This window comes from Myodes glareolus, chromosome 4, assembly GCF_982192425.1.
Source record: "Myodes glareolus chromosome 4, mMyoGla1.1, whole genome shotgun sequence".
NCBI classification, from domain to species: Eukaryota; Metazoa; Chordata; class Mammalia; order Rodentia; family Cricetidae; genus Myodes; species Myodes glareolus.
Window position 1 is genome coordinate 16735475 of NC_142029.1, and position 19656 is coordinate 16755130.

A 19656-nucleotide genomic window follows, 5' to 3' on the forward strand; every position below is an offset into this window, starting at 1 on the left:
AAGCTAGCTGGGACCCCAGTCTTCATGACTTCCTGCCTCTGACTGTATTTGTACACCATATCATCAACTCTGCCAGGCATGACGGGATATCTGAGTGGTATCATAGGAAGGCTTACCGTCTTTCTGTTCCCAGGACACTCTGAAGGCCTAAGCCCGAGTGAAAGGTACCAGAAATGAAAAGGTATTGGGGAATTGATTGGAAACATGGCCCCTCTCTTGTCTTGTACAGAGCTTGGCTTCAGGCACCTTATTTCTGGTCTCCATGGTCTCCTCAGCACTCTCCACAGATCATCATAGTGTTGGCTTTCTGGGTCAGGCAATAGGTACAAGGCAGCCTCAGAGAGCCTAGGACCCAAACTGGGTATGAAAAGAGCCGCTGATCCACTGCCGGCTGTCACACTCCAGGAAAGAGACAAACGCTTATTGAGTTCTAGCATTTACTAAAGACATCTTTGGGGTGGGGATGACTTCCCAGCACATGGGAAAGGAGGCCAGCTCCAGGCTCAGGTCTTCTGGGGGTGAGAGGTCTCAATCTTGGAGTCTGAGGGTCTGTTGAACTTCATGTCTGAGTTGGGCAGTGAGGGTTCCAGTTTAGAGGACTGTTGGGGATCCTTGGCCACTCCAGCATTCTGTGACATACAATATAGGGCAGATAAGTATATGCCCATTCCCAAGGTACACTGCCTTGGGGCATCTTGCATGGCAAGTCATGCTTCTGAGGATCCAAACCCAGCAGGTTGTGGTATTTTATCACTGCAGATGATGCCTAATTTCTCTGGGTCCCTAGGACTACATGAGTTTGCAGAGGTAATGCTATGCTCCCTGGACGGCCTCAGGTTCTGTCTAGGGACGGTAGAGCCTTGGCTGCTAGTGCTAATAGATTGAATGTAGGATAATCAGGACCTTTTGCTGTAGGGTGTGAAGTCTCCAAGGCTGGGCTTGGGGTGGGGGTGGGGACACTGATATGGTCGATCTACTTGTTCCTGGGAAGAAGGGAATGTGAATCTATCCCCAGTATTGATGCCATCTAAGAAGGAAGCCAAACAGAAATCTATTACACTAGAAATTGTGTAGGAAGAGGTACAAGGTAGTCTGCCCATGTGTGATGCCAGAGTAGAGCCAGAATGCTCTAGAAATGCCTATGTAGGCTATTTCTCACCCATAGTTATCTTCTCCTTGAGGTTTAGGATAACTAATGGGGGAAGGGGACACGACATGTTGGCAGGCATTCCTGTCCCTTCAGACGAGTGGGGGAATGGAGGTCACTTGATTATCCAATTTGTTAGTGGTAGGACCTCAGCTCTAGACTTCTGATATTTTTCTCAGGGCCTCATGATTGGGGGTTGGGATGGCTCCTAGTCTATCACCCAGGAACTTCCGTGTGAGGGCGACTCACAGACTGGTCTATGATGATGGAGTTTGACGGGTGTCCAAAACCATGTTGTTGCTCCTGGAGCCGTATGGCCAAGTTTTGCTTCTCTCGTGCCCAGTGGCGAGCTGAGTCCTCAAGCTGCAGACGTGGAGAGGGAAAAATGGAAAGACAGCAGTCAACACAGCTCCTCCCCAAGAGCTAGGACAGAGTCTAGGCTTGTCCTCTGGGAAAAGGCAAAGCCCTGGCAGTAGCAGAGGTGAGGAGTCAACCAGGCAGCCTAAGACACAGATCTTCTCAGCAGTCTGCGTGGAGGCCATACACTGAGCTGCATCCACACTGGGCCTTCACTCTGGTCACAGACTAAGGCTGACCTGGTTACATAATGGGCCCTAATTATGGAGTCGTACATTGGGTCTAGACCCTACTTGTATACTAAGCATTGCACTTGGCCAGAGGCTGCACAGTGAGCCTGCTCCAGGCTGATCAACTCCAGATCTCACCTACCTGGTTTTCCAGGGACAAGATCCGACTCTGAGCTTGTTCAAGCTTGGCCAGGAGGTTAAACTTGTCTGAAGTACCACCAAGGAGATCCTGTGGGATCAGACGCTCACGTGAGGCCCCAGATGAGAGCTGAGGCCATGACTGAGGAAGCCCCAGGTGCTGCAGGAAAACCCAGCCAGGTGTGGGTTTCAAATTCAGTGGCAGATACAGCGCCTCAGTCTTGGGCCAGGACCTCTTCCTTAGGATCAGCATAGGACTTGGCGTGCATTGTTCCCTATGCTGTTTCCCACTCAGAATAGGGACTCTGACATCACATAGATTCCAGGCTGGCCTTGAACTCACTATGTAATGAGAATAACCTTGACTTCTTGTACTCCTGCCTCATCTCCTGAGTGCTGGGATTACAGGCATGTGCAGGTTTATGTAGTGCTAGGGACTGAACACAGGGCTTCATATATGCTAGACAAGTACTCTACCCACTGAGCTACACCCCCAGCTCACACCTAATATCTTAACATATCAACTGCTTATGTAAAATGCACTAATGAACTCCCTTTAACACCAGGAGGCCAGTTGAGCTGGGAGTCTTTTTGTAGATGAAAGTTCAGCCAAACAAAGATGCCCATCTTTCATGTTTTACCTGTCTGCTCGTGCTTTGGGACATTCCAAACAGAACTCGCTTCCTGGATGAACACACTCACCTGTGCCCTCTTGCCACCATAGCTTCAAATATTGACTCTGGGTTTGTGTACAAAGGGGTACTTGAAGTAGCCCCCGGGGCACCCACCTGTGCTGGCAGGGTCTCTGTGCATTTGGAGTGGCCCGGGCCATTTGTGTCTCGTAGCCTCTCTGCCAAGTCTCCACCTGCTCCCAACTCCCTGGGATCCACCTGGGATGGGGAAAAGGGCTCTCCAAGGCTGCTCCGATCCCAGACGGTTCTGAGAGGCCCATGGTGGGAGGAGGGTGTCCAAGTGGGAGCAAGCCAGGTGGTAGGTGGAGTCAGGGTTCAGGGGTCAAGGGTGAGCTAGGGCCTTGCTCTCTCCCAGGGTGCTAGATGAGGGCAAGGCATTCATCTGAGGAACATGAGCGCAATGAGTGTGAGGCGTGAGAATGAACGTTTCCGGTGCCACTGGGTGCTGGGAAGCCCAAATTCTGGGCTGGATCTTTAACCTGGCTCATGCTGGGGGTGACTGTGGGGTACATGCTGACCAGTGCCGGCAGGCTCCAGCCAGGTTTGTGTTGGCAGCTCTTACCGGCAGGGCCTGCTGCTGCAGGATGATGGGGGCTGGTTGCTGGCGGTTCTTTTCCAACTCTGCCCGCAGCCTTGTGTTTTCGGCCAGCAGTATGGAGTAAAGATCGACAGCCACGTTCTCTCCCGTGGGGCCCAGGTGAATGCCAGAGGTGGTGAACATGGGGAAGGCTGTGAACATAGGCACAGGTGCTTGTGACATGGGCTTTCTTGCCTCTGTGTACCCATTTGCCCCAGCATCTTGCTCCATTCTGCTCCCAAGCTATCAATGGCTCCCTTTTGCCAGTGGAGTCAGGTCCATGTCCCTCAGGCTGTTTAGGATCTTAGTCTATTATTTTTCCTGCATTCCTCCCAGCTCATTTGTACTTGTTTTTCTCACTCTGGTCCTTTGATCTGGTTGTTGCCCTCCCTAAATGCTAGCCCACATTCCAGGTGACTTAAGGAGCCCTGAGATGTCCATTGTTTTCTAAAGACTTTCAGACCCCCTGTGCCTAGTCATCAGTGAAGACTGAACCCAGAGTCAGGCATACAGAGATACTTTGGGGAGTCTCTCCACGTGGCCAGGGAGATGACTGACCTAATATGGTGTCATTTTATTCTTTCCTGCTTATCAGAGCTATCTTTTATTGACAGTTGTGGATAGCTGTGGTTTCCACCAACGGGGAAAATAAACTGATTCTATCAGACTGGTTTTGTCTTTTTGCTTTGTGGAGGCAGAATAAAAAGGATGTCGGGGGGGGGGGGGCAGGGAGGAAGCGGAGGACTTGGGCACTGTGGCCTAGGAGGCCCTCCATCTGGGGAAGTCTTTCTCTGCTCCTGTGGTTCATGGGGCCTCAACCCTAGAGGTCTGATCTCTGTCTACTTGGCTCACACCGGTATCCTTGTGTCCTAAGGCATTTCCTGACAGAAGAAGGACTCTGATCACCATGGAAGCTCTCAGTACCTGAGAGAGGAGAGGACTAACACTATCCCGGGTGTCTCTCTCCTGCTTGCAGACACAGCAGAGCACTGCCCCCTCTCTGCAAGTTCTTGTGCAGCTAGGGGGCTCCAGGGTGGGGCAACAAGCTGGAAAGTCATTTACTCCGAGATCTACCTTGGGGAGCAGGCTCACCCACGTTGGGCTTCCCCTGCGGCCTGCTCGACGGTGCTGACTCCTTCCTCTCACGGAGCCTTTCTTCCAGTACCTGCTCCATCTTCTCAATCACCTGGTGACAGAGACCAAGGCTGGGCTGGCCCGAGAGCTCCACAATCTCTAGGCTGCGGCACCTCCTCGGCAGCCCCAGCACCTGCCTTCTCCTGGTGCCGCACGGTGTCCTCCAGGGACTTCATCTTCTGCAGCTTGTCCTGGTACCGCTTCAGTTGTGCGGCCTGCGGCTGCTGGGCCTGGTACAGAAGCAGCAACTCCTTCTCTCGATCATTCTTCTGCAGGGTGGAAGCAAACGGGTGCCTGGGAGTTATCCCGGCCACAAGGGTACATGTGGGATCCTGCCGCACCCTGCGCAGCCGGCCAGGTTCTCTCCCCCTGGCCAGGTTCCCTCCCCACCGTGTGCTTTCTTTCTGCTTTGGAACATTTCTCAGGACTTTGTTCGGTGGTGGCACTGTCACCCTGGCCACCAAGCCTTTTCTCACCCGAATCAGCTCATTCTGCAGGTGTTGCACCCTGTCTCGCAGCCTCTTTATGTCCAGTTCACTCAGCAGTAGCCTCTGCTTCATGGACACCGCTGGAGTGGAAAGAAGCTGGCTTGAAAGCAGATGGAAGCAAGTGTACCCCAGCCCTGGGGCTTGACTCAGGGTTGTACTTTCTGTCCCCCCTCCCAGGATGCTATAGCTGGGCAGATTGTGCAAGTGTGTTTACAGGGAGGAGCAGGAGGGATAGGGGACTCGTGTGACACACACCTTTAGTAAGCTCCCCACCACCCTGGCAAAGAGCCATATGAGCCCCAGACTAAGCTCAGCCCAGAGCCTGGGCCCCAGTAGGTATCCAAAGGCTCACCCAGGTTCTCCTCTTCAGCCCTGCTCTGTTCTTCTTCTAAGCTCTGCTGGGTCAGGTGACTCCTCAGCGTGCGGTTCTCCTCCTCCAGGATGTTGGTTTGCTTCCTCAGGGCCAGGATGTCCTCTGCCATCTTCTGCATGGCCCGCCGGTAGTTGTTCATCTCCTACAATCCCAGAATCCTCTGCTGAACCCTTACTCCATGCCCAACCCCCTAGGACTACATCTGCACCCACAGTGAGCCACCCTCAACTCAATGAGCGATGTTAGCCTTGGGCCTTGCCCCAAGCCTTAGCGATTGCACAGAAGAGGGGTTGGGCATGGTCCCCATCTCTCCTGGCAGCATTAGGACAGCCACACTAATGTGCCTCCTCAGGGACCACAATGATTCATATGACACCAGGGGTTGCTAGGGTTCAGGAATCAGGCAACAGCCTCTAAGCACGGAGCCACGTTTCCACGTTCTGAGTAAATCTACAGCTTCACCTTCTCTTTCCTTCAGCCCCCTCCTCTAACCCAACTCCTTCTTAGACTGCCACTGAAGTCACTTGGGGGCTGACCTACCATCATCTTCCCAAACAGCCCAGCATCCAAGAAGAGACACCAAGGAGACCCTGCAGACTCAGGTAAGATCTCAAGGTCAAGGTCAGGATCCAGATACAAAATGAGGGAGATGCAGGGAGATGGGGGCAGGAAGCTGACTTATGTCTGGAAGGGCAATAATCATAGTGTTGGTGTTCACTGGGCTCCCCCACACCCCAAGCCTCCTGCTAAGGGCTTTAGGTGCTTTTCTGCATTCAACCCCTAGCAAGACTATGGGATAGGTGTTATTGTCACCCCCACTTTACAGAGGAGGAAACTGAAGCCCCAAAGAAGCGAGCAACCTACTCAGTGATGAGAGAGCAATAGATAGCAACGTCAGGGTCTGAAGTTCAAGCCTGCTGGTGCTGAGGCTTGAGTCTGGTTTTTTATTTTTTATTTTTTTACAAAAGAAAAGTCTGCTCATATATGTACAGGACAACCAAGCTGATTTTTTGTGCATTTGTGTGTGTGTGTGTACATGTGTGCACACGTGCGTGCATGTGCTAGTATATGTGTGTGTTCAGTCTTGGGTGTCAAACTCAAGAACAAGATCCACTCCTTGAAATATGGCAACTTACTGACCTAGAGCTCACCAATTAGGCTAGATTGGTTGGCTAGAGAGTCCTAAGGGTCTTCCTGTCTCCACTTCCCTCATGCTGGGGTAATAAACACTCAGTCACTATGCCTGACATTTTACTTGGGTGCTGGGCATCAAACTCATGATCCTGCACTTGCAAGGCAAGCACTTTGCCCACTGAGCCATATCTTGAGGCCTGTATTTTGCTTGTCAATTGAATTCTGTACCGTTGTTACAAGTTTCAAGTACACAGTATCTTAAGATAAATATTATTTAAAGAGAGGAGAGAGAGAGAACAAGCCAAGACACAAGCCAGAAAGGTTCTGGAAGAGGAGGTCTCAGAGCAGGACTTGGGGGTGTAGAGGGAAGGGGCAAGTGTGCTATCTGAGTTGTCTGTGGACTTCCAGGCTGTAGGAAGCCTTGCTCCTGTAAGTGGGCCTCACAGACCTAGCCTGACTCCCAGGCCCCACAAAGAACAACTCTACATGCGATCTCCCTGGTCTCCTGCCACCTGTTGTGTGTGTGTGTGTGTGTGTGTGTGTGTGTGCGCGTGTGCCTGTGTGTGTGTGTGTGTGTGTGTGTGTGTGTGCGCGCGTGTGTGTGATCCAGCTATATTCCCAGTTATACTCTCCCACCTGCTGCCTGGGGTGGGGGGATCCAGCTATATCCAAGCTACAGTCTCCCACCTGCTGCATGGTGGGGCACAGCTTCTAGGGGAGGGGTCCCCAGTCAGCAGGATCTCATCAGACACTGCTTGTTGTCTGCCACTGCTGTCTAGCCTTCTGGCTATAGTCTCTCTGACGGTGCCACTGCTGGCTCTATCTCCCTAGCATCTGCTGTGGCTTCCCCAGATCTGCGCCCATCTGGCATCCTCAGTCAGGGTGCTTACTGGGACCCTGGACCTGGGACCATGTGCGCGTGCACACACAGACACACAGACACACAAACACGCACACATGCACACTCATGCACATACTTACTTTGGAGCCAGGGACATGTGTGGAATTTGGGATCTCCTGGGTGCCCAGTAGTTGCTGGGAGCTCAGGATGGGCTGTGCAGGTGTGTGTGTGTGTGTGTGTGTGTGTGTGTGTCGGGGGGAGGGCACTATTCTCAGTCTGTCTCCTTTCTGCTTCAGTGGCTGTTCCACTCAACAGATCCTTCCCTTTTCTTTCTTCCTACCGTGGGCCTGCTGGCTCCCCCTCTGCTGAGTGGTTTATGGCACATCCCAAGACTGACTGGGTCTAGGGCCCAGGGCTTGACTGAAGGAAGTCTCTGATATTTCAAAAGAGGGGATCATCTCCTGTCCTTCCCTAGCTACTTCAACCTCTTCTAACGCTGCTCTGATTACAGCAGCCCCAGTGCGGTTACAGGTTTCTAAGGTTATCGCCTCAACACATGCACATTCCTAGGTCCATGTTCAAGGATACTCCATTCAACAGTTTGTGGTCTTATACTATGGCTTCTCTTGTGTCTGGTTGCATGGAGTGTCCTAGAATTAGTTGTCCTGGTACACAGAGAAGGCCACATTCTATTGTGAAATGAAGGGATCATGTGGGGAGTTAACACAAACTTAACTGGGATGAGATGGGAGTATGCACACCGAAGGAATTCTGGGGGAAAGGTTGCAGCCCCTCGGCCCATCTTACAGGATCTGGGCAGCCAACTTCTCATTCAGGGGATTATTGTTCTTCAGATCTCACTGTTCTCCAACTCTGCAGTTCTGGGATGTGGGGGAAGTAAGTATTGATCTTTTATTTTTGCCCTCCCCCATAGGTGAAGGAAACAGAGACCATAGGAACAAAGGAAAGGACAGAGGGAGAGGTTGGCTTCCGGTGAGGTGGCCCCTGTCTCGGCCATCAGGTCCTTCTAGGGGAGGGTCAGGGGGTCCTGGGGACTCCATCCCTGGTGATTAGCCCCATCTTCCTCCCAGACTCTTAGCCTAGCCCTGCCTGTTCCCTGGGAGTCAGGCCTCCATAGGGAGACAGTGTGGCCTCTGGCTCAGTCTCTCTACTCCAGCCAGGGCTCTGTTTCTGTGGGAATCTCAGCTGCCCTCATTTGCATGGCCAAGTGGGGACCTTGGCAGCACAGCTGGGCTGGCAGACCACAAGGTTCAAGTTAGCAGCCCTGACCTCCGGCCACAGCCTGCAGCCGGGTTACCCTCAGGGCCATATTCTACATCATGTTCCGGCCTTGAAAACACACAGGACACCCTGCTCCAGATTCTCTTTATGATCTTGCTCTCTAGTTACCTCCTGGGGGAGGGACAGTGAGACCTCAGGGTCCCTGACTCAAATGCCACTGTGCCTGACCCTGAGTACCCTTCGCACCCTCCTCGCCCACTGGCCCCCTCCACCCGACCCTCGGAGCCTGCCAGAGTGAGAAATATCAGAGTGTCAGGTTTCAGTTTCCCCAGGAGTATTTGTGGGCTTTACCACATCCATAGCACCCTGTGGGCTCAGAAAGTGGGGTGTCCAACCTTAGGCTTCAGTGCCCTCATCTGTGGATACAAAGTCAACCCCCAAGAACAACTGTGATATGAGAGCTAATAGGAAGGTTAGCCCTGGTCCTGGCACTAGGGTGCCTGGAGATAGTAACTCGAGGGAACCACTTTAAGGTGCTTCAAAACAAACTCCAGAATGGCTTTCTTATATGATGAGACCCAGTTTCCTGGACTGAGGTTCATTCCCACTGAGGAGGAGGGCGGGGACTCTCTGAGCCCAAGAGAGATACTGAGACTACGGTCAGAGCTTATGCTAAAGTGGGAAGCACATCACCCATTGGGGACCCAGCGCATATCTGGCTGCCACCAATTGTGTAGTCAGAAGGGGCCTTGTATCATCACTATACAGATGGGGAAACTGAGGCTGGAAATAGTGTGCTCCAGAGACTGTCACAAAGCCTGTGCCCGAAGCATCACAATAGCCCCCTTGGTGGTCAAGGCTCACCAAGTGCCACTTTGTACAGTTCTGAGTCACACAGAGCCTTGAGCAGAGTTAAACTAGACTGTCCCTGCCCACAGTGGTCACCTCTACACTGAGGGGGTGGCAGACACTTCCTTGTCTGTGGAAGAAGGGGCCTCTAGAAGGCCTATTCACAGCTTAGTAAGCCTGGAGGGCTTCCTGGAGGCAGTGATGACCCAAGCTTCAAGCTTCTCTTAGGATGATGGTGGTACCTGGAGGGAGGGGCTTCCAAGCCTAGGAGTTGAGGGGAGAGACTGGAGGTGTGGGTGCGGGGGAAGGGGACAGCAGCAGAGCAAGCTGGAGAAATGGACTCTCCTGGCCTCTGCTGCAGGAAACTGAAGGGCCCACCATGCAGGGGTGTAATAAGGGCTCGCTGGCTGCCAACTACTAAGGACAGATGGGTATAGGGGTACAGAGTGGCACTAGGTGAGAGGCAGGGGCATGGAAACAAGATGAAGGCAGGATAAAAGCGGAGGAAGGGAGACATGGGAAGGCAGGCCTCTGAGATGTGCGCCCGGGAAAGGGAGCAGATGTTCAGAATTGGGAAATGGGGAGAAAGGATACAAAGGAGTTGGTGAGGAACCCTCAAGATGCAGGGGGAAGGAGGGCGATGTGTGTGGGGGAATCGCCAGAGACAAAGACAAGCGGGAAGAGCTGGCGGCCAAGCCAAGACCATAGGACTCCCTGAAGAACGCTTGGGCTGTGGACAGTAGTATGAGGCTGAGCAGGGATCTGGACTCACCAGGCCTGCTTAAGCTCTGGCCCCAACCCCCAGGGCTCTTGCTGGTGGGCTCTAGATGCTGGATGTGGTTTGCCTTTGCTGCCACCAGAGGGCAGCCGCCTCCCGCCAATGCTCTGCTTTCAGTCTGTCCCAAGAAGAGGGCAAGGCTTCCGCGGAGCCCCATGGCTTGTGAGGCAGAGTATTAGAGTATTTCACCACCTAACCCCTCCAGCACGCATGCCTCTTCTCCAGATGATCCAGCTGCCCCCCCGAAACATGACCTGGTTAGGATGGGTGCCTTCTACTGAGAATCATCCACGGAAACCAGAGAGGTCAGTGACTTGCCTGAAGTCACACAGCAATTCTTGAACCTCAGCTGGGTCCTTTATTGGCTCTAGGGAAGATTATGGGCCTGAGGCATGGGGTAGGGCTTGGAACAAGATCTATAATGAAGCTAGCTCACCTTCTCCCACAGCTGAAGACACCTGACACTGATGCTCGTGCACACAGTACAGCTGGGAAGGAAGGGGTGTGGGTGAGGAAGCCTGACCCTTCTCCCACACATACCCAAATCTTTGCAGAGAGAGAGAATTCCTCTACCCAACTAACTATTCCATGAACACTCGACCCAGAGGAAACCTAGAGGTCCCAGGTAACTTCAAGGATGGAAGCTCTCCCCTAACCCTTAACCCAGAACTCAATCTAAGCCTAAATGTAGGGCTTTGGACGGCCAGGTTCTTGCCTAGTTTCCCCTGGTTGTAACCAGTCTGAAGGGGAGTCCATTCCGCTCTCCTTGCTGAGGAAGAAGCTGGCCCAGAAGAGGAAGGCCTGGCTGTCTTTTGCTTCATTCCTAAGGGGCACAGGTGCAACTGGACGTTTGTGAAGAGTGTGTTCTGTGGAACTCAAGGAGCAAGGCCTGGCTAGAGAGGACCTGAGTGCTATCCTGCCCCAACTCCTCTCCAGCTAATGGCCATGGCTCTGGACTCCTGGTCACCTAATCTGTTCCTCCAGCTCATTCTCCTCAGGTTCCTCCTCCTCCAGGCTCCTCCTCCTCTAGACTCCTCCTCCTCTAGACTCCTCCTCCTCCAGGCTCCTCCTCCTCCAGGCTCCTCTTCCTCTAGGCTCCTCCACCTCTAGGCTCCTCCTCCTCCAGGCTCCTCCTCCTCTAGGCTCCTCCTCCAGGCTCCTCTTCCTCTAGGCTCCTCCTCCTCTAGGCTCCTCCTCCTCTAGGCTCCTCCTCCTCCAGGCTCCTCCTCCTCCAGGCTCCTCCTCCTCTAGGCTCCTCCTCCAGGCTCCTCTTCCTCTAGGCTCCTCCTCCTCTAGGCTCCTCCTCCTCTAGGCTCCTCCTCCTCCAGGCTCTCCCTCCTGCTCTCTGTTCTCTATAGCAGGGTCCTCTCAGCCTTCCTACCTGGTGGAGCAACAAGACAGCTAAAATGCTTTACTTTTCCTCTCATGGAGAAGCGGCATCTGAGTGTATGTCCTGAGTCATCCCCCTCTCCTCCCCAGGCAACCTGGCTATTGGCCTTGGAGGCCCTTAGGAGGTGGGAAAATTCTTGAAACTCCTCTACTCTCTCTCCTCCCCTCCCCTCTTTCAAAGCCCATTGTTTTCCCAGAGAGAAGCCCAGATAGCCAGGGGAAGAAGGAGCCATAACAGCCTCCAAGTCATTCTCGCTGAGGGCCCATTTGAGGCTTCACCTGCTCTGACCAGCAGCCACTCCTGACTCATAACCAGCGTGGATAACCAACCAGCGTGGATAACCAGCGTGGATAACCAGTGTGGTACGGCTGTCTACCAGGGACCACTCACCCCACAGCTACCAGAGGCCTGAGAGACTCCCCTGCCTTCCTGCCTCTCAGGACGCCATTGCTCTGTCACCCCTGTCATTTCTGATGCACAGCGCTCCTGCGGGTCCCTAAGGATACCAGGGACCTTTCTTGCTAACTTTGTATTTTCAGTACTTTAAAAAGGAATGAACCCCAGTTTTTTGTTTTGTTTCTTAATAAAATGGCCCCTTCAGCTTGCACAACTGATGCTGGCCTTGCCCATTTCCTGAGAACACGAACTGGGAGTCCACGCCAAGGAACTGGTATGGGGGATAGATGGCCTGAGATTTACTGAACGAAGACAGCGATTGTCCCAAGTTCAGTGTGGCCAGGCAGCTCCTGTACCCAGAGGAACATCTAATACCACTGGAGTCCTGGTGCCTCTGTCCTTGGTCCACCCGAAAAACAAAACAAAAGCTCCCTTTCTACACACCATGGGCAGGACAATTACCATAGAACTAACTGGCACTTCCTAATCTTACCACCACCAGGGGGCAGGCAAGGGACCTTGACCGTCCCATTGCAGGGTGAGAACACTGAAGCCCAAAGCAGCAGGAGGTTGGGAGACTGTAATCCAGAACTCAGAAGGCGGCACAGGGGAGGGCTGGAGCAGGGGCTGGCTCTGCTGAGGGACTTCGGCCGGAGGTGACAAAAACCTGGTGAAGGAATAGCCTCACCTGGAGTGGCCCTACCTTCCCAAGCCTGACCTCAGCTCTGTAAGGGTGGAGACGTCCATGTCCTTAGGGAGCTGCCAGTAGCAGTGTGGGCACTTGTTATGCATAGAACACCACTCGGCTCTGAAAGTACAACTAAGAGGCAAGAGGCAAGAGAAGTGTCTCTGGCCAGGACCATGAAGGAGCCAGGGCTAGTGTGGGTATGGGGTGGGGGTGGGGGTGTCAGACTTCCTGGAAGTCACATCCAGCCTCCTCTTCTTATCCTTTGCTCTGAGGCCCCCTCAACTTCGCCCAGCCTTTAAGGTTCTGCTCTGGCCCCCTTCCTCCGGGAAGCGAGCCTGGCCTCTGTGGCAGAAGTGGGAGTGGAGTGGGTGATATGGGATTGGGGCTGTGAGACTGACCGGAGGCCAGCACAGCTGCCAGGGCTGTGACGTCATAGCACACAGGTGGACCTGGCCCGAAAGCTGGAGCAGGCCTAGCTTGCCCAACCTCCCCCCCCCCCACTAGCCAGGGTGGGCTGTGTCCTGGGTAGCAGCCCCAGGAAGTCCACTAAAGTACAGAGAGAAGATGGGAGCAGATGGGAGCCACAGGAGGTTCTAGAATAGAAGAAATCCATTCTGCTCATCTGAAATCCTGTGCCCCAGATAATTTCTCCTGACTGACAGCTGGACCTCTACACCAAACAGGTTCATGCAAAGTGCTATTGCAAAGAGCTTCCGCGGCTCTGTAAATGTGCCCTCCCGGGGCTGGGGACACAGTATCTTCTTTATTCAATCCAAGGTTACGGCAAAGAGACAAAAGACGCACATCTCCCCTGTACTGTTCTTTTCCTTCCCAAGCAGCAGAGAAAGCTTTTGTGCTTGCCTTCCTGAAGCTCCGAGGGGCTACAGGGCCTTGGCCTGCGTCTGACCCCAGCCCCTGTCTAATTAGCCCCCGCAGGAGTCAGGTTCCTAGTTGGGCCAGGCCAGGAATATGGGGCTGGGGTTGGAATGGGCACGGAGGTGTGTGGAGCTTTCTGAAATATGCCATCGAACTTCCTGCTCCCTATCCTCTTGTCCCCAGGCCTCCCCAACCTCATCCATCATTCAAGGCTCCACCCTGGGCCCTCCTTCTCCAGGAAGACCCTGGCCACCTGAAAGTCAGCATCAGTGGCTCAGAGTCCTGCCTCTGCTGATAGAAACTTGGATCTGACCTGGCCCTTGTCCCCAGGCCAGGGAAGTCTAGGGCTCAGGGTGCTCTGGAAGCTGCAGATAGGACAGAGATCCCCCCAGAGTGACTCTGATCATGCCACAAGGAGTCCTTCCCTGTTGTCACCTCCTTTTCCTCTGCTTTCAGAGAGAGGCTGCCTCTGACTGTGTTCACAGGGTGGGGCCAGAACCTGGCTTCCCCACTGCCTCTCCCTGTTGCTGTCCCCCGACTACCAGAACCCCTGTACCTCTGTGGTCCTTCATCTGCACACAAGAGAGTGCTGCCTTCTGGTCTGGAGCTCTGGGGCTTTAATCACATGGGAACGGTCACCATCATCAGCCCTACTCCACCTTGCCGAACCTTGCCTTCGGCTAGTCAGCATCCTTTTAGATGCCTCTTCTCACGTCTTCAGTTTTCCCCCAAAGCCCATACCTGAGTCTGGCAGCACAGATTGAGGTCTGGGGCTAGACCTCCAAGATACCATAGCTAGGGTTCAGGTTAACTGGATACAGTGGCCACTTAAAGGGTGTTCTCTATCAAAGCCCCGTTTTCCTCCCTCCCTGGGTTCTGAACATGGGCTTTAGTGGCCTGGGTTGGGACTGGGGATGCCATTTGTAGGTTCCTGAGACTTGGACCATCTAGAAGTGGTGGCCTGGCCCTCCCCCACTTTACCTCCTACTCACACAGGCTTTGGGAATGTCTCTGCTGGTTGCCTGGCAACACACCCCTACACACCTGCACCCTGGAGGAGCAACCCCATCTCCTGAACTAGAGGGTATGGGGCAGACTTACAGAGCGGCTTTCAACCAGGCCCAGGGCAACCTTGGGGGCTGGAGGGGCGGGGTCCCCTGGCTCCCCCATCTGTGTTGATAGCAGTTTTGTTCCCCAGGATAGGTCCTCAGGGACTGTTGCTACAACAAAGTGTCTGCTTGGTGACTGGGCCTGGCCCTGAAGCTAGAGGGAGGCAGACCATGGGGCCTCTTTTTTTTTGTTCTTGGGTGAGGGACACTTGGATGGAGTGATAGAATCAGGCTAGGCTCACTCTTTGTTCAGGGAATCATAAGGAAATAACAGGCCTGGGGAGAGCCATGGGGGTCCTTGGGGACTTCCCCCACACCCTATCCTCCAGCTGTTTTCCAGCCTGACTGTCCCCTTCCTATCTCCACGTTGTCCCCTTCTCATGCCTCATCCTTTGTCTCCCCGAATCTCCCTGTGCCCGCCCCCAGTAGCCTAAGCAGGGCGCACCCCCCTCCACACCCCACCCATGGCCCCAGCGTTCTCCAGCTCCGCTTTCCTGACGGTCTGCACAAATTCCTTTCCCTTTAGTTCAGCGCAGACATGGGTGGATGTTTTTGAAAGGAACTCTCTGGGAAGCAAAGGAAAACAAACCCAAACACCCCAGCCCACCACCTAGAAACACAGGGTCACAGAGGCAGGGCTATCCACTGAAGCCGGCTGAGCCTGGTTGCAGATCCTTCCCTGGGGCAAGAGCCTGACTATGCAGCCTCCCCCTCCTAGGGCGTGGGATAAGTTGTTGTTGGTGGTGGTGGTGGTACTTGTTAGCCTATCTGTCCCAGACGTGTGTGGTTTAAAGCTTTTTATTCTAAGACCCCATCAGGAACCAACAAGATGTCTTGGTAGGAACAGGGACGTTATAAAGATATAATATAAGTTTAATGATTAAATAGATGGCTGTAGGGTTCTCTGGAACCTCAGGGGTGGCACAGAATCGTCTCCAAGACACCTCTACCTCAATATCTGTATTCTCAGGGGCCTCTGTCCTCTGTCAGTATTGCTGGCATGTACTGGAATGGGGAAGACTCACTTCTGGCTTGCTGGCTACTTTTTTTGCTCATTTTTCTTAGTGCAATGGGGATGGGCAGGGACGTTGGACAATCCACCCCACTCTGTAGTCAAGCCGGCCTGGTGAGGCGGGAAGACTGTGGGCCCTGCGACAGGTCACTCAACTCCTCTGGGCCTCAGGTCCGTTCTGAGATGGAGCACGGCATCCCTCAAATGGGGCTGTCAGGGAACTACATGCAGGCACGGAGCTCTGGGTACACTCTGTGGCACATAGGCGTGGCTCCAGAAATAGTGTTTCTCTGCTGTGTGACTCACGGCGACTCTAGAGGGCCCAACACTTTCCAACGGGGAAGTGAATATGTGACTTGGTGCGTGGTCACGTGCCTCCCTGACAGTAAGGCACCTAACAGACACTAAATACAGGTTCAAAACCACCCCAACCCTTCCCCTTGGCTTCTCCTCTCTGGCTGCTACCTCCTGCTATGCACCTCTCCCTCCCACAGATCCGGGGCCAAAAGCTCAGGAGGAGGGGGGGCACTGTGCCACTGATGGCTGCCCCCTCTCCAACCAGCCTTCAGCTGTTGTCCCCGAGGGGCCCTGGACCCCCTTGTCTGCCGCACTGCCAATCGATCGAATGCCCTGCCATCCTCAGGCGTGCCATGAATTTTTCATCAAAAGCCTGTAGACTTTGGGAAACACACAATTAGAAGCACCATCAATAATGTACCACGTGGAGGCATCCACATAGCGCAGCCAGACCCCAGACGTGACTGTCTTCCAACTTGCTCTAGCAGGAGACGGAGCGGGGGGGGGGGCTGACTGCACCCTCGGGGACCCAACTCTGGATACAGAACAAGTGCAGCTGTTGTGAGAGAGATGGTAACCACGCCCTTGGCTTGTGTCAGCTCCTTAGGGCCCAGGCCAGCCACAGGAAGACTAGTCTGATTTGGGGTGTTTTGTTAGTTAAATAAACACTGATGAATGCCCCGAGCTCATTCCTTTCCCCATATAGCATAGCAAAATGCCAGGCGGTTATATGACCTCTCTGGGTGGGTTGCTTTTGCTTTTGTTTTTGTGGACCTAGTGAGAGGCTTTCCCGAATCCCAGGAAGCAGAGCAGGTGCTAGGTGAGGTTGAAGAAGCAAAGGCAGGGAGACTAGAGACGCGGGTAGTGCCTCTCACACTCAGCCCAGCACTCTAAGAACTCCAAGGTCAGAAGGCTGTGGTGTAGGAGGGATGTAGCGATACACAGCTGTAGTCCTAGCATTTGAGAGGTAGACAGGCAGAGGGAAGGATGGAGGCCATCTGGACTACACAGAGTTCCAGGCCTGCCTGAAATGCCAAGTGGGGTCCTGTCTTGAAGAAAGAAAAAAAAATCTATGCTGAGGGCAGAAGCACAGTCTACTCAGGAAGAACAGTTCAGCGATGCTACCTCGTCTCAGGTCTCTGGGCAACAACTCATGGCCTGTGCTGCCCCATCCACCCAGAGGAGCTGTCCAACTCTAGGCCCCTGGGTGGCTCTGGCTCAACAAAGTTGGATGTGGCTTCTTTGACCCTTCCCAGTCCGGTAATCCAAGTGTCCCTGTTCTCAGGGCAGGGACCTGTCAAATCCATGCTGTGTGGGGGCAGAGCAGGAAGCAGGCTGGAAGTCCTGTCTCTTGGCTCCCGGGACATTTGTGCTCTGGGGTCACTGGGCGTGAGAAGGGGGCTTCCTCCGCAGGGTCCAGCCTGCTGCGGTCAGGTGCAGGGAAAGGGTTCCAAGGACCTCAGGCAGAGTTTGACTCACCAGGTTGAGAAGCTGGGTGGGGAGGGAGGGGGGGGGACAGGGAACCATGCCTTTGTCTTTGGTGATCCCTAGATTGACCTTCCTTGAGAGTCGTGGTTGCAGGGGAAGGGTTGCTTGTCTCCACTCTGCAGCCCATCTGAGGGGGAGGCAGGCCCAGCAGCTCTCAACAAGGCCGCATGAGAAGCACAGATGGTGCCAACAAGTGCAAATTAATTGAGCAAAGCCTGTGTACACAGGCGCTGCGAACAGGCGGCTGACAGGAGGGGAGGGGCTGTTGGGGGACAGGGCAGGGAGCAGGGAGAAGCCTTAACGAGCACTTATCGATGTCTCGGTGGATCCACAGCCCAGAGCACAGTTATTGACAAAGCCTGTCTATAAATCTCCCAGCCATGTCTCCAGAAGCCTTAATTACGGGGCCTCATTACCCTTCACACCTCTAGGCTCATGGGGGCCAGCGTGGACAGGGGTGGCTGACAACACACTGGCTGACCCATGACAGCCTTGCTGAGCCCTTCCATGAGAGGTGCCCAGCTGGGCTGCCTGGAATAGTTTGGGGCTATGTATCTAGCGGAGCAGGCGGGATTCAGCCTCCTAGGTTAAAGGCAGAGGATGGATGGGTTTTTGGAGCCAGAGAACTCTGAACTCTTGATACAGTCTGTCCAGTTACTGTTGACTCCACTGAGTCTCTCACCTCTTGGTGCCTGTTTGCCCCTGTACCAAGGAAGAGAGGGTTGTAAGGAGATTAAGGGGCAAGGTCTGTGCCTAGCACACACAGTATGAATGTAATATTATCTGGCCACAGCAGGCCCTGGGGCTCTTCTGTTGCATATAACATTCCAGTATCATGCAAGGCTGTCCAAATCTGAATAGTGGTAAAGTACAGACATTGTCCCAACCACAAAACAACGGCCCAACCTCTCCTGTTCCTGGCTAACACGAGCGACTACTGGAACTTCACCAGCAAGCTTCACCAGTGACAGTGTGAGCCTCACTCATTTACTCCTGCCTTCTAGGTGTGAATTAGCAAGAGGTTAATTATATTCACGGAACTGTCTGACCCTTCATCAGCTTCACCAACTGCAATTACAGTCCTGATCTTTCCCACCACACTCAGAGAGCCCTGAAGCTGCCCGGGAGCTCCCCGCACTAGTCAGCTGACCTGGAGGATGACAGCTGTGCTCCTGTGGGGATGGAGAGCCACCCATTTGCTGCTTCGCACTTCTCTTCAGGAGAGCGTGCTGTCCAGGCTTTAATTGGAGGCTATTTTTTCTAACCCCCCTACCCACACTTGAATTATTCTTGCGAAGCTTTGTGGTTGTTGTTTCCTATTCATTGCCTCCAGGGAGGCATCTGGCCAGAAGAAAAGCCTAGGTCAGGGGCTGTGGAAGGGAGGGATCCTGGTATCTGCCTGCTCTCGGCCTGGGGGAAGAAGCCCTTTGAGCCTGGTGGTGTGTGTGGATTGGTGGGTGAGTTGAGGTGACTGGGGGTGAGGGGCTCAGCTGTCATGGTCACCTGATGATACAGTGGATGAAAGTGAGACATGGCTCTTCTGAGCATCTGTTAGCCCATCTTGGGAGTGTCCATTGAAAGGAGGCACCTTCTGCCTGGAAGCCAGGAGGAATAGATTCATAACAGGCAGGTCTGCCCTGCGATCCCAGGACTCATATTTCCAGAATAGCCATGCATGTGGCCCAACACCAAATCATAAACTCAAAACATTGTATGTATGTATGTATATATATATATATGTGTGTGTGTGTGTGTGTGTGTGTGTGTGTACAGAGCATATATATATCACATGTGTGATATGTGTGTATAACCTGATTCTACTTTTTGAGTAGGAATTTTGAGATGATGGTATCTGTCACAGTGCTAGAAGGTTGGACACGCTTGCTCCATGGGATTTCTCAGAAAAGTGGTCCTTGAGGTATTGACCAAGATGTCCTGTCTGGGGATGGGACATGCCCCACTCACCTCCCAGGCCGTCCCATCCTCTGTCTGGACTGTCTTTTGAGGGTTATGCGTCTACCACCCATTTGTCTTCCTGTAGCTTACCTTTCCTGCCTCCCACCCGGGCTCCAGGTGTCTCAGCCCCGTTCCACTGAAAGCCTCTATTTCGTCCACGCAATCCACAGCCTTACATAGTGTTTTAGTTTTTGGTGTCCTTGACAATGCTCCTGGGAATCTTGTGTCCACCTTGGCCTGTTGAGGTTCCAGCCTAGGACAAGGGTCCTTTGAGTGTTCCCTCTCACCTGGCCTGTCTCCCAGCCTCTTCTGGGAGACTCTTCTGACCCCTCCTCCCTGCATGCCTTCTACTCCTTGTTCCTGAGAGTCTTCCTGCAGCACGCTTTCGAGCATTACCCCTGCTAAGGTGTGAAGGTTAATTTGAGTGTCAACTAGACAGGGTGTAGTCACCCAGGAGACACGCC

The 19656-nt window shown here is 53.5% G+C and overlaps 1 protein-coding gene across 8 annotated transcripts in view; it reads right to left on the bottom strand.

The window, feature by feature from the left end:
* Nucleotides 1-420: 420 nt before the first annotated feature.
* Ccdc33 (coiled-coil domain containing 33) overlaps nt 421-19656 on the bottom strand; it is an 84041-nt gene continuing 64805 nt past the window's right edge. For 2 of the 8 annotated variants that reach the window (XM_048424181.3, XM_048424179.3), the window contains exons 12-20: nt 5116-5278; nt 4752-4843; nt 4413-4544; nt 4216-4327; nt 3127-3293; nt 2661-2762; nt 1877-1963; nt 1397-1510; nt 421-629 (exon numbers count right to left, since the gene is read on the bottom strand). In XM_048424181.3, coding sequence (XP_048280138.3) covers nt 504-629; nt 1397-1510; nt 1877-1963; nt 2661-2762; nt 3127-3293; nt 4216-4327; nt 4413-4544; nt 4752-4843; nt 5116-5278 — 1095 coding nt within the window. In that variant the 3' untranslated portion in view covers nt 421-503. Of the gene's footprint in view, nt 630-1396; nt 1511-1876; nt 1964-2660; nt 2763-3126; nt 3294-4215; nt 4328-4412; nt 4545-4751; nt 4844-5115; nt 5279-14431; nt 14793-19656 lie in introns of those variants that run through there. The other 6 variants (XM_085689119.2, XM_048424183.3, XM_085689120.2 and 3 more) reach the window with 5 other exon arrangements.